Here is a 14,663-nt window from a genome sequence, read left to right on the forward strand (position 1 = left end):
TTTATCTTTGGGGGAAAAAAAACCTCCGGCTCAGCTATTCTCTTGATGGAGTGGTTGAGGTTTCCCAGGAAAGGAATGTTCTGGAATGTGTGAACGCCAGGAACGAAAACCACCTCTGCCCGTTTCCCCACCCACCCACCCACCCCCACACACACTTTAGGACAGGATGTAAACTTTAAAAGTGTGTGTGGGGGGGTTATTTCCCACCAATTGTATTAATTACGAATTATAATTTATGTAGAACTATGGCATTGCATGAATGAAATGAAAGTTCTTTGATTTGCTCTGTTGACAAAACAAAGGAATCCGCATCAAGATTAATACTAGACCAACAATCCAGCAGTAAACAATATAGCTAGTCCTTGATTTACAACAGTTCACAGTTTACTCCACAAACCCCACTCACTGATGAGGTTCCCTAGTTGGGTGATGAAACCTCTACAAGAACATTCTCGCCGACACTCACAGGACAAGCTACTTGTATATAAAAAGAGAGCAAATGTCACCACCCATTCCAGCATTGATGATGTATGTTAGGAATAACAAGATTACCTAACGTAGTTTGGGTAAAATAATATATATAAACTATCTCAATCCAGTTTCCTTTAAGCTACCTTATCGACAGAGGTGCTGAGGAGATTTTATTTCCTCCCAGCCAGGAATCTGGAACAGGGCTAACCATCTGTGATTCAATGTGTCTCCGGCCAAATTACATCCTCAGAACTTTCTTTTCCTCGGCAGTTTTTCATTAAGCAAATTGGGTTTTGCTGGAAGTTGCCGGCCCATAAATATTTCCCTCCCTGCTTGGCTCAGGCTACTTATTACCGCTCTCCAGTTCGATGTTTTTCACCGCATGACAGCGGAGTATTTTCTTCTGTAAAAACAGGGAGGGGAGCCCGTCCTTAAACAAAAGAATCTGGCCCAGAATCTGGATGGATGACACGCGGTCCGTCCGTCCCCCGCACAATTCGGCCCCAAATTTCTGCTGCGAAGGGAGACCGTTGCTAAACGGGTTTTGCCCCATTTTACGACCTTTCTTGCCGTGGTGGTGAAGGGACTCAACTGCAGTTGGTTAAATTGGTCACACGGTTGTTAAGGGAATCTTGCTTTCTTCCCCCCACCCCCCACCCCGTGGACTTTGCTTATTGGAAAGTGCAAAAGGGGATCTTGGAATGTGAGTCAGTTGCCAAGCGCCTGAATTTTGATCATCGTGACCGCTGCACCAGCCGTAACCGTGAAAAACGGTCGTAAGTCACTTTTTCAGTAATGTTTGGAACTTCGAAGGGTCGCTAAGCGAGCCTCGACGGTTGTGAGTTGTATTTGCTATTGTCAGCCCTGTGGGCTCTTTAGTGCTCTCTGAACTTGGTGGTTTTCCTGCAGTTGTTTCATATTACCCAACTAGGTAACGTCATCAGTGCTAAAAGGGTGGCGGGTTTGTTCTTTTTTTAAATATATTAACGGCCTGCATTGTGTTGATAAACCAAGGGTGATGCGGTAGCCTAGAGTGGCAGAGCTCTCACCTCACAATCAGGAGGCTGTGAGTTTGATCCTAGGTAGAAGCAGATATTTCTCTCTCTGGGCACACTGAGAATAGATCTGCTGTGGGGGAAAACTCTGCATTGGCAACAGGAAGGGCATCCGGCCAGTAAACCCTCGGGTCCATTCAGTTGCTCAGACTCTACACCGCAAGGGATTATTGGGGTCACAGGGCCCCCTCCCCAGGGTCACGTGATCAAAATTCATCTGCTTGGCAGCTGACTCCTCTTTATGACGGTTGCAGTGCCCCTTTTGCGACAAGCCAAGTCAGTGGGGAAGCCAGCTTCACATAACGGCCGTGTGGCTAACTTTCACAGCTGCAGTGATTCACTTAACAACTGTGGCAAGAAAATGGGACAAAACCCACTTAGCAGACGTCTCACTTAGCAACAGAAATGTTGGGCTCCGTTGTGGTTGTAAGTCGAGGATGAACCTGTACGTTCTGTATTTTATGCAAAAAAAAAAAAAAAGGAACCCAGATAACAATTCGTTTAGCTTGATTAATCAGTGTTAATCTCTTGCGTGAAACCACTCGTGTCTGTGTGTTATCTCTGTTCCTCAGCCACCAACTTTACTGCCTGTGTTCCCAGTTTCTTGAACGGTCTACATTTCCTCTTTGAAGCTTCCTTCTTTCCAGTCTTTCCCGTCTTTTGTCATTTTTTCCCAATCTTCTGAACACCCACCCAAAGTTTATTTCATCTTGACGTAGCCTCCTACCTACTAAAAATCCTCCTCCTTCGTCTTTACGCTCGCCCCCTGCTCTCCTGTCCTTCAGGCTCTGCTCCGTAACCCTTTCTCTCTTGTTTTTTACAGTCTGCACACAATTTTTTTTTTTTTCTGGAGCGACAACCTGGCAAGATTTCCTTATCTCAATCGGTGTTTCATTTCCAGCTGAGGAAATCCTTAATAATATTCTGTAGCTAACGTTGGGAACTATTATTTGAAATGTGAAATGTACCCCCCCCCCAGACACACATACCCCTCCACGCTTTCTCTCTCTCAACCCCCTGCTCTGTCAGCCAGGCTTCCTACCTTGAGGAGAGAATATTTGTAACTCACGCTTAAGTTGTGCGGTTATTGATGCCTTCTGAGCTTGGGTGTTTTTCTTAACATTTCATGACCCAACTAGGTAACATCATCAGTGTTAGAAAGGAAGAGGGATTTGCTCTCTGTTAATATCAACAGAGCCTTCCCTTTCGGTGTTTGTGGGAGTGTTCGTAGTGGTTCCTTGGTTAGGCTGTTGTTTAATGTTGGGTTGTTTGTCTGAATCAATAGTTCCTTGATCGGAGCGTCTTTTTACTACTTGGTGATTGTTTAGTGTTAATCTTAATGTTAATCTCTGCTAATCTGGGTGTTGATTGTTGGCCAAGAAATGTTTTGGTCTTTCTGTTTCCTTTTTGGCTTTTTGATTATTGCATTTGAACGGCCTGTAAATGAACGCTGTGGAAATATTTTTAAAAACCCTAGTCTCCCTTCTAGAACTGATAATGTGACCTAGTTGAGTCGTGAAACATCCGCAGGCTCAGAGAGCATCAAGGACTCCACATTTAGTACCTTGATACATCACCTGATCATCATTTGAAGAAAAACGAGAGAGCTGGAAGGGACCTTGGAGGTCTTCTAGTCCAGCCCCCTGCTCAAGCAGGAAACCCTATACTATTTCAGACAAATGGCTGTCCAGCCTCTTCTTTAAAAAGTCTCCAGTGATTGAACACCCATAATTTTTGAAGGGAAGTTGTTCCTCTGGCTAATTGTTCTCACTGTTAGGAAGTTTCTCCTTAATTCCAGGTTGCTTCTCTCCTTGATTAGTTTCCATCCATTGTTTCTTGTCCTGCCTTTGGGGGCTTTGGAGAATAGATTGACCCCCCCTCCTTTTTGTGGCAATCCCTGAGATATTAGAAGATTGGTATCTTGTCACCCGCAGTCCTTCTTTTCATGAAACCAAACCTACCGAATTCCTGCAACCATTCTTCGTATGTTTCAGCCTCCAGTCCCCTAATCGTCTTTGTGGCTCTTCTCTGCGCTCTTTCTCAATATCTTTTTTTTTATATATATATATATATGACTGTCATGAATTTGTTTCGTTTTGTTTTTCAGTGCACCTGTCGGAAAGACACAGTGAAGATCTCTATGGATGTTTTTGTGCGGGTGCTACAGCCTGAGCGGTATGACTTATGGAAACAAGGAAAAGACAACTCGGTTTTGGATCACATGAAGCCCACCCCTTTGACGTCTCCCGAGCTGGACGCCTGGAATGAGACAAAGAACGCCTTGAAGGCAAAGATGCTACGCAGGTAAAACAAGAAGCAAAAATAACCCCTTACTTGTGCCCCCTTTCTGACTCTTGACTGGCGCACCTGCAAAGCGCCGCCCAAATTGCCTCAACTGAGGCGTGTCAGCTCTGCAGGTGCGATGATGGCTGAGCGGTTGGAGAAAAGGATGATTGCTTCTTGCTCAGTAGGAAGAATTAAAAGTAGAGGGGATATTCGTCTATAAATTCCACTCCTTTTCCTTTTTGTGGGAGAGAAAGGAGCAAAAAAAAATATGAACATTTGTCTGGTGAAGATGTACAAATACTGTAGCTGGGCAAAATGTGGCATTCCGAGTGATTTTTTTCAGGAATAACGGTCACTATTTTTGACCATGCTAAAAGCCTCCATGTGATTCATATTTTATCTGTCTCCCTCTCTGTTTACCTACCCACCCATCCTTCCATCTTTTTATCTACTGTGTGTCTGTCTATCTATCCATCCATTCATCCATCTATCTGTTCATCTATCCATCTTCTATTGTCCGTCTCTCTCTATCCATCCATTTCTATCCATCCCTTTGTCTGTCTGTCTCTCTCTCTATATATATATCTATCTATCCATCTAGCCACTCATTTCTATCCATCTCTTTGTCTGTCTGTCTGTGTTTGTCTGTTTATACCTACCTACCTACCTATCTATCTAGCCATCCATCTCTTTGTCTCTATCCGTCTATCATCTAGCTAGCTAGCTATCTAAATATGAGAGGTAAGTAGGAAGGAATTCTGAGAGTTGTAGTCCACCCACGTTTAAGAGAAGCAAGAGGGGAGGGCATTTCTGGGTGTGCCATATAGGAGGGGTGTCAAACTCAAGGCCCATATCCGGCCCACAATGTGGTCGGATCCAGCCCGCCGGGCCGCCCTGGTTTACCCAGTGCGAAGAGGAAAGATCAGGCCAGCGTGGCTTTGGCCCGGTCTACCCAATATGAAAAGGAGACATGCCAGCAGTTTGGGGACTGGTGTCAAACTGGCCATGCTCACCCAGTCAGCCATGCCCTCCAAGGTCAACCACAGCCCTGATGTGGCCCTCAATGAAATTGAGTTTGACACCCCTGCCATATAGGCTCAGGGCTAGTACGCCCGCATTTAACAGAGGCATTGAAATGCGGTGTCTTAAAACTCTTTAATTACAAATGATCCTCAACTTGGAACCACAAGTTAGTCCAAGATTTCCATTGCTAGGCAAGACAGTTGTTAAGTGAGTTTGGGCCCAATTGGAGACATTTCTTGGCACAGTTGTTAAGTGAACCACTGGAGTTGTTCAGTTAGTCACACGGTCATTAAGTGAACCCGGCTTTGCTTGTCATGAGGTCACAAAGGGGGTTCACATGACCACAAGGCACTGCAACCATCCTAAGTATGAACCAGTTGCCAAGCACCTGAATTTTGATCACGGGACCATAGGGATGTTGCAACGATCATAGGTTTGAAAACAAGCCATAAGTCACTTTTTTTCCCCCAATGCCGTTGTAACTTTGAACAGTCGCTAAATGCATCGTAAAATCAAGAACTACCTGTAAATAAATAAATAAACAATCCTCCTAGACGCAGGGGTCGCCAACCTTTTGGGGCTCAGGGACCACCAAACTCATAATTTTAAATCCCGTAGACCACTAATATGAATTTTGACTGACGGTGGTTTGCTGACTTTGGTGGGAGAGAGAGAGAGAGAGAGAGAGAGAGAGAGAGAGAGACTTTTGGCTTCATGCAAGGAAAGCAGCAGAAGCAGCAAAAGTCTTTCTTTCTCTCCCCCAAACTCCACCAGAAATGAGTCTTTGTGAGTCTTGTCGCACCGGCGCAGCCTCTTGGAGCAGGAGGCCTTGCAGCGTCCCAAAGACTCCTTTCTGGCGGAGTTTGGGGGTGAGAAAGAAAGACTTCTGCTGCTTTCCTTGCGTGCAGCCAAAAGTAGAAAAAGAAAGAAGCTGAAAGAAGCAGCTCCGTGGCCAGGCCAGGCGCTTGGGGCGAGTGGGGCAAGTTCTCCCCCTCTGCTCTTCCCCCCCTCCCCTCACTACCTCGTGTTGTTTGCAATGTAAGCGACGCAAGCCTTGTGTTTCTGTGGGCGGCGTAGCCTCGTGTTCCCGCACAGCCTGGATTAATTGCTTTGGGGGAGACATTTCTCTGTGGACCACCAACATTTTCTCACGGACCACCAGTGGGGACCACTGTCCTAGAGTAACTTTCCAGCCTCAAGAACTGCTCGTACATTGGACCGACAGCCTTCTAACGTCCAACTTTCTCATTTATCTCTGCAATTTAATCCTCATGGTAACCCACAAGCCCCTTTTTTTTTTCCTCCTCCCCATTGCAGTCCATACCCACAAATTTCTCCTGCAATATTAAATGAAAAGCAATTTTTTCTCTGCTCCATCCCGGCCTCTGTTGAGCTGTTGACGCTTCTGCTTGGAAACCTTGCTCTCTATAAATCGTCTCTTTTGGATGGAGAGGACCGCTGGCTGGGAACCCCATTTGTCAAGTCGATTTTTAATATTTCCTTCTCCTTCCTAGCAGGATGTGGTTGTCGACCCCAGTCGCTGTCCATCGAGTCTGACATGTTGGGCCGGGGAAATTTTTCAGGCTTCGGTTTGTTTTGCGCTATCCATTCCTGAGGAAAATGTTCCTCCCTCTGCAGACACAATGCCCGATATACAAACAAACACCCCAAATGTGTATTCTGGCATGTAAAAAATGTTGACATGTCTTTTGTTTCCCCAGCCAGGAGTTATTTATCGCTCGGCCGCTGAATCCTATCTGCCGATGAGAGCCATTGCTTCATTTTGTCTCCCAATCTTGCCTGGCTTAGTGGAGTTGTCGGGTTGACACAGTTGCTGTTTACATAACGGTTAATTGATTGTGGCAAAGGCTTAATTGGTCAACAGAGTGGACTGTCGATAGTGAGCAGTGATCCCATTTCACCAGGCTTCCTGCGGGGAGACGTGTTGATCCGTGGGCAGCTGTGCTGGGGGGAGATAGCTGAGCATGTCGCCGACTCTCCTCCTGCCCCGCAATCAGGACTTCCCTTAAAAGGAGAAAAATAATTCCCACACAAGGCAGCTCAACTAGTAAAGATGGTCCTCGAGGAACGACCACAATAGAGCCCAACATTTCCATGGCTACGCAAGACAGTTGGTTCAGTGAGTTTTGTTAGTGTTTGGGGATAAACCCCCTAGCAGAGTGTGCAGCAGCAGTCAAGCCAGGCAGGCAAATGAGAGAGAGAGTGGGCCCAAGAGTATACACACACTGGAGACAAAAACACAGTTTGTGGTTTTAAATAGTTATTTAATACACACAGAGATTAAGAAGTGTCATTCAGTCCATATATCATTATCCAGTATATCCATCCAGTTATCAAGTCCATTAACAGTAAATACAATGTCCTTATCTGCTTGTAAATCTTCTCCTCCCGATACCTTTCTCTCAAAGACAACGCTGAATCCTCAGCTCACCAAGCAAACAGTCTTTGTGTTCAGTTGAAATGGTATCTGGCACAGTAGCCTCCAAAAGTAAGCAGATAGACGTTCCAGCAGGCAGCAGACCAGGAACAGAACCAGGTGCATCCAGAAGCCGGGGCTATTACGTTTCCCTTCCTACCTATATTGCTGCCTGCAACCGCACCCACAATGACATTGCAGTTTCTTGCTTAAAGCTACAAAACACTTAAACCTAGGTTCATATATTTATTCAACCCAAACCAGTTGGAGTATTCATATACCCAACATTCTCCCCTTTTGGGTGACATAAATATATAACCTTTACATTCTAAACCCATATTTTTCACAACTCTCTAGATGCTTAATGGCACCTTGGGCTTTAGTAAAATGATCAGCTACATTGTCCTCCGACATGCAGTACTCCAGCTGTATCAATTTACTCTGTACAGATTGTCTTACATTAAGATATCTCAAATCTGTATGTTTACTTTTCGTTTTAATTGCAATATTAGTGGCCATTTGAATTGTTGCCTGATTATCTTCATGTACAACTATAGGGTAATTTACCGTTATACCCATATCCTTCAACATTTGTTTGTACATAATCAACTCAGTACACAATAATGATAAACAGGAGAATTCTGCCTCCATAGTAGACAAACTTATATGCTGTTGCCTTATTGACTTCCAGCCTATTAACGTCTTACCCAGCATTATGGCTGTTCCTGAAGTCGACTTTCTAGTATCTCTTTCTGCTGCAAAACTAGCATCTGCATAAGCACTCAATATGAGATCACCTTTTGGTTCTAAATACAGTGCATAGTGTAATGTTCCTTTAAGATATCTTAGGATTCTTTTCAATGCTATCCAGTGACATTGAAGCGGATCATTATTGTGTCGAGCCAGCTGGTTAATACTAAAAGCAATATCTGGCCTTGACCAATTGCTAATATATGATAAGCTACCAATCAAGGATTGATACAGTTCCTTATCACATTTGGGACTTTGTGTATCCATTTTGCAAATATCCTGACTCATTGGAGTCTTTGCAGGCTTACAAAGTTCCATCTTATAATCTAATAGCAATTTAGATATCTTATCTTCCTGAGATATCTTAAACCCTTTCTGTGTTTTCATTATATTCAAACCTAGATATCTCTTTATCTCACCTAATTGCTTGATTTTTACTTTCTTGGCTAATGATGCAATTATTTCATTTGCTTCATCATTAGTCTTAGTTATCAGAGCAATATCATCAGTAAACAACAATAATAATGATATCTTCCCATGTTTCTCTCTCTTAAATAGACATGGGTCGGCTAAACCAGCTTTAAACCCTATATTGGTCAGTTCCTTCACAATATACTGGTTCCATTCATAGCCCGATTGTTTAAGACCATATAGGCTCTTCTTTAACAACCAACAATCATTATCATTATTACCTTTCAATCCACTAGGCTTTTTCATATATACAGTATGTCTTAGTGGAGCATGCAAGTAAGCAGTTTCCACATCTAAATGGTTAACTATATATTTCTTGCTTGCTGCCCACACTAATGCTGCCCTTAAAGTTGCTGCTTTAAGACTAGGTGCAAATACTTCATCATAGTCTTTTGCACTTTGTCTAAAGCCTTGGGCTACTAACCTTGCCTTATGGATTGTGTTTCTATCCTTATCTGTTTTTATTTTAAAAATCCATTTGCATCCAATGGGTTTTTCATTACTAGGTAATCTCACGTTTTCATACACTTTCATATCCTTCAGAGACTTCAATTCTTTATTAATTGCTGCATACCAATTTTCTTTCTCTTTAGAAGGATATCTTCTAATCTCATCCACAGTATTTGGGATTCTATTTTCCTGGCACACTGTATTAGCCTGGTATCTATCAGGCGGTCTAGAAATACGTGTAGTCCTTCTGGGTATTACTGGGCTTGGTTGAGTTACTACCTGTTCCTCATCTTCAGCTATTTCTTCCTCTAGGGGCTGTACTTCTTCCTGTACTTCTTGCTTTACTTCTTTCTTAAAGTTACAGGGATACTTAATGGGATTTCTATATGATTCAATAACCACCTCGTTATTGTTATCCTGCTCTAATTTATCCCATCCTACGTGCTCTAGAAATTGGGCATTAGCACTACATAACACCTTAGATGTGCCTTTCTCCCAAAATCTATATGCCCTATGGTTAGCTTGATAACCAACGAAGAATAATTGTTTAGCTCTATGTTGCCCTTTACGCCTGAGTTGTGTAGGGATATGCACCCATGCTGGTGCACCAAATGTGTGCAGGTAACTCAGATCAGGCTTCCTGCCATGCCACATGGTGAATGGTATTTCACCAGTGGTTGAGTTAACCACATTATTTAATAAATGATTAGCACACATTGTGGCCTCCCCCCACAAAGAATCAGGTAACCCAGAATCAGTTAACATAGTACGGGTCATCGCCTGCAATGTTTGGCCTCGCCTTTCAACATATGCATTGTGCTGTGGTCTGTATGGTGCAGATGTCTTATGAGCTATTCCAGCTGCCTTTAACCTACTCTGGAATTTGCTATTAACAAATTCCGTACCATTATCTGTCACCAGGGTTATAAGTTGCCGTTTGGTTTTTCTTTCAGCAAACCTTAACCAATTGAAGAAATGTTGATATGTTTCAGTTTTGCTTTTCATTAGGTAGCAAAACCCATATCTAGAGTAATGGTCCATAATGCTCAGTATATATCGAGCACCCCCCATACTGGGTTTCTTTGGACCTATAATGTCTGCAAATACTACTTCTAAAGGTTCTTTAGTTTTGAAACCATTTAGTCTATTTGCAGGCAATATTTTACTCTTATCTTCACAACAGACATTACAACGCAAATACTTATCACAGGGCTTTAACCTTATTCCTTCAGATAACTCCACTGTACGTTTTAGCATTTTAAAATTTACATGCCCCAAACGTCTATGCAATAAATGGATATATTCATCATGAGGCTTGATATTATTAAATACAGTCTGTGCCTCCCCTTTCTTACTATCATGTAAGACATATAAAGCTCCATTTAAAGCTGCAGTTACCTTTTTGCCATCTCTTTCCAGTATGCACTTATTATTCTTAAATGTAACCACATATCCTAGTTTATCTAATACTCTTACAGAAAGTAAGTTCATCTTTAACTGTGGTACATACAACATTTTTATATTCTGGTTTAAACATGGACAATAAGCAATACCTTCACCCTTGGCCTTGAGGTGCCAACCATTGGCAAGTGATATACGTTGTGAGCTTGTAGACATTTTTATAAACTTTGTCTTATCTCTCGTGATGCAGTGGGATGCACCACTGTCCACCACCCATAAATCATTCTTCATATCACAATTGCCAAACATGGCCAGTTCAAAGGATTTCTTTGGCTTCTTTACATTCTGGCTTTTTCCTTTTCTGCAGAATCTTGCCAAATGTCCTCTGCCTCCACAATTAAAACACTTTTTAATTGTGTATGCCGTCGAAGATAAATTCTCTTCTTCCGGGTGCTTTACTTTACACAGCTGGTTTCTCTCAGGCTTTGAAGATAATTTCTCTTCCTTATTCTTATCTTCCCTCAGCTGGTCACGTTCACTCCTTCTTCTGGCTTGTTCTAATAGCCTGCCGGTTATCTCAGTTACTGATAAACTGTCTTTAGGCAACACCTCTAATGCAGTCACAAAATCATCATAGCTTCGATCCAATGAAGACAGTATGATGTATACTTGTTGCAACTCATTAAAGATAAGCTCTTTTTCTTGCAATTGTTGAAAAATGCTTTTCATACAGTTTAAATGAGTTAACATGTCTCCATTTATCTCAAGATGTGTTCTAAACAGCTTCCGTGTAAGATTGATATGAGCTCCTACACTGTCTCGAACATAAATCCTTTTGAGATTCTCCCAGCAGTCTGCAGCATTTTCCACTCCACGGATATGAATGAGTTGCTGGTCAGACAGGGTGAGACCTATGATGCACAAAGCCTGTTCATTTTTTCGTTCATAGTCCTGTATCAGTTTATAATCCTCTTCATCATTAGGATTTAAGTTAGATACATCTGGTGGGTTTGTTATTATGTTCCACAAACCTTCTCTTCGTAGCAGTAAACTACACTTCAGTGACCATGAAACATAGTTTGTTCCATCTAGTCTGGATATCATGGACAGACTTGGCAAATTTACTTGTGCCATTGCTCTTGTGAAAAATAACTATTTAACAAACAGTTTGTATTTACAGTAATGTGCAACTCACACCAGCTCTCACTGCTATATCCTGGTTAGTTAGACTGTGCACTCTGCTGGGCCCATAACCAATGTTAGTGTTTGGGGATAAACCCCCTAGCAGAGTGTGCAGCAGCAGTCAAGCCAGGCAGGCAAATGAGAGAGAGAGTGGGCCCAAGAGTATACACACACTGGAGACAAAAACACAGTTTGTGGTTTTAAATAGTTATTTAATACACACAGAGATTAAGAAGTGTCATTCAGTCCATATATCATTATCCAGTATATCCATCCAGTTATCAAGTCCATTAACAGTAAATACAATGTCCTTATCTGCTTGTAAATCTTCTCCTCCCGATACCTTTCTCTCAAAGACAACGCTGAATCCTCAGCTCACCAAGCAAACAGTCTTTGTGTTCAGTTGAAATGGTATCTGGCACAGTAGCCTCCAAAAGTAAGCAGATAGACGTTCCAGCAGGCAGCAGACCAGGAACAGAACCAGGTGCATCCAGAAGCCGGGGCTATTACGTTTCCCTTCCTACCTATATTGCTGCCTGCAACCGCACCCACAATGACATTGCAGTTTCTTGCTTAAAGCTACAAAACACTTAAACCTAGGTTCATATATTTATTCAACCCAAACCAGTTGGAGTATTCATATACCCAACAAGTTTTGCCCCATTTTTACAAACTTTTCCTGTCTCGGTTCTTACGCAAATCCCTACGGCCGATAAGCTAGTAACCCGGTGATTGAGTGAATCTGTCTTTGCCCGTTGGCTTTGCTTGCCTGAAGATCCCCAAAGGGGAATCACATGACCCCCCCGGAGACATTGCAGCCATCTTGAATGTGAGTCAGTTGCCAAGCGCCTGAATTTTGATCACATGACCGCAATGGTCACAACTTTGAAAAACGGTCAGAAGTCACATTTTTCAGCGCCACTGTCACTTTGAACAATGAGGGGTGCGGTGGCCTAGCGGCGGAGCTCTCGCCTCACAATCAGGAGGCTGTGAGTTCGATCCTAAGGTAGAGGCAGATACTTCTCTCTCTGGGCCCGATGAGAATATATCTGCTGAATATGACTCCGCCCTGGCGACAGGATGGGCATCCGGCCAGGAAACACTCAGCTCCATTCAGTTGCCCAGACTGCATCCCACAAGGGATTTCATGAGGTTGTGAAAAGATGATGATGATGATTGTAACTTTGAACGATCACTAAACGAACTGTTGTAAGTCATGGATTACCTGTACAGAATAGTCCTTGATTTACAACTGGTGGCTTGGCGGCCCTTTTTGGACCCCCAAAATCTACCTACGACCTGGTCCCAAACTTATGGCTGCCTCAGCACCCCTCAGTCATTCCCTGTTACACCTAACAAGGGCCACTGCAGTGCCCTACCCACTATCTCCCCTCCATCCCCCTCTCTGTGGGGTCTCTGTGGGCCATGGCTCTGCTCCTCACCCCACATCCTCCCCCTCACTTGCCTTTCCCAGAACTCTGGAGCTCAAGTTAGGGGAGGAGGACAGGCCACATGATGCGATCCTGGAAGTGGATGCCATTTTCTGAGGGGACGCACTGAATGCTGGTCACTCCAGACATGGCAGCCACTTCTGGGATCGTGCCACGCTCCCTCACCCGAGCTGTTGTTCCACTGGTTAATTCAGACATGATATTCTTCCGATTAGAATCGGAATTCCGATTTTTGGGGGGAATCGCCCCCCCCCACACCCTTTCCCCCCCACCCCTTCTTCTCCTCCTTCCCCTCCCCTCGGAGGCCCTGAGTCAGGAGTTGCTACCGCCAGCGCGGCTCCGCGCGGCTCCAGTCCTGCGTTGCCTCGGGAAGGGAAAGGCAAAAAGGAAGGGCCGCGGTGGCGCTTTGCAACGGCAGCGGCGGCTCCCGGTTTTGCCTTTCCCTTCCTGAGACAACGCGGGACTGGAGCCGCGCGGAGCTGCGCCAGCGGTAGCAACTCCTGACAGCCCCAGCCAGATACCTGAGCGGAGCCCGGGCGGTGCGAGCGGAGGCCGCTGAGCGGCAGGAAAAGGGAGCTGGGTAGCCACAGACCAGCCTCTGTGCAACCCGCCACCGCCCGGCCCTGGCGAGGGAAAGCAGCGGGCGCTCCCCGGGCGGCGGCCTTGGCCCCACCACCAGGGAAACGGCTGCCCAGCTCTGGAGCTGATCCACACCTGACCGGCTGGAAAGGAAGGGTGTGTAGCGTTGGTGTGTTGTGTGTGCGATTTCTTGGCGCGCGGCGGGGGGGGTCTCTTTTGGCTGGCCCCGATTTTTTTTTTCAGAGGGGTATCATGCCTGTTAATTGTCCTCACAGTTAGGCAGTTTCTCCTTAATTCCAGGTTTTCATTGACTCTTCTGCCATTGCACTGAGGCTCTGTAAATCAGGGGTCTCCAACCTTGGCAACTTTTAAGACTTGTGTGCGCTTCGACTCCCAGAGTTCCTCAGCCAGCTTTGCTTCACTGGCTAAGGAATTCTGGGAGTTGAAGCGCACGAGTCTTTAAGGCTTCCCAGGTTGGAGACCCCTGCTGTAAATCATGCTGCAGCTGGGCCTGACAGGCCAGGACCAAGAGCTAGGGCTCTGTTCCTATGAGTTTCAGCTGCAGAGATTCAGGTCCATGTCAGCACACACGTCCCCACCAGTGGCAGGCCGCTAAGCAGAGCAGCACGGCATGGGGAAGAATAGCAACGGAGAGCTAGCGTAGTAAAGGGCCAAGAGCGGGACATTCAAAACTGCTGCCTTCCAGTTGTCCAGGTCAGACCGTGTGATCCCTATAGAAGAGCATATTTGTAAATCAGGTCTGAGCTGTGCGGTCTTCGGTGCTCTCTGAGTTTGGCTGTATTCTTGCAGACATTTTATCACCTTACTAGGTAACATCATCAGTGCCAGAAGGGAGCGGGGTTTGGTATTCTCTTTAAACCACAGCATAATCAAGGAGCAACCAAGACCACACCCACCCACACTGGCAGGGCAAGCTACTGGTCTGTTAACAGAAAGCAAACCCCGCTCCCTTCCAGCACTGATGATGTTACCTAGTTGGGTCATGAAACATCTTCCGGAAAACAACCAAGCTCAGAGAGCGCCGAGGATTTTTGCTAGCTGTCTGAATTGCAAAAAAAAAAAAAAAAAACTTCCCCAAGAACAATT

The 14,663-nt window shown here is 44.7% G+C and overlaps 1 protein-coding gene across 2 annotated transcripts in view; it reads left to right on the forward strand.

Moving 5' to 3' along the window:
• KDM4B (lysine demethylase 4B) overlaps positions 1 to 14,663 on the forward strand; it is a 233,181-nt gene that overhangs the window by 151,946 nt on the left and 66,572 nt on the right. For both annotated transcript variants that reach the window (XM_087922621.1, XM_087922622.1), the window contains exon 10: positions 3,634 to 3,830. In XM_087922621.1, coding sequence (XP_087778747.1) covers positions 3,634 to 3,830 — 197 coding nt within the window. The remainder of the gene's footprint in view (positions 1 to 3,633; positions 3,831 to 14,663) is intronic.

The sequence above is a fragment of the Pseudonaja textilis genome, chromosome 1 (assembly GCF_049901715.1).
Source record: "Pseudonaja textilis isolate UNSWEBS1 chromosome 1, rPseTex1.2, whole genome shotgun sequence".
Lineage (NCBI taxonomy): Eukaryota > Metazoa > Chordata > Lepidosauria > Squamata > Elapidae > Pseudonaja > Pseudonaja textilis.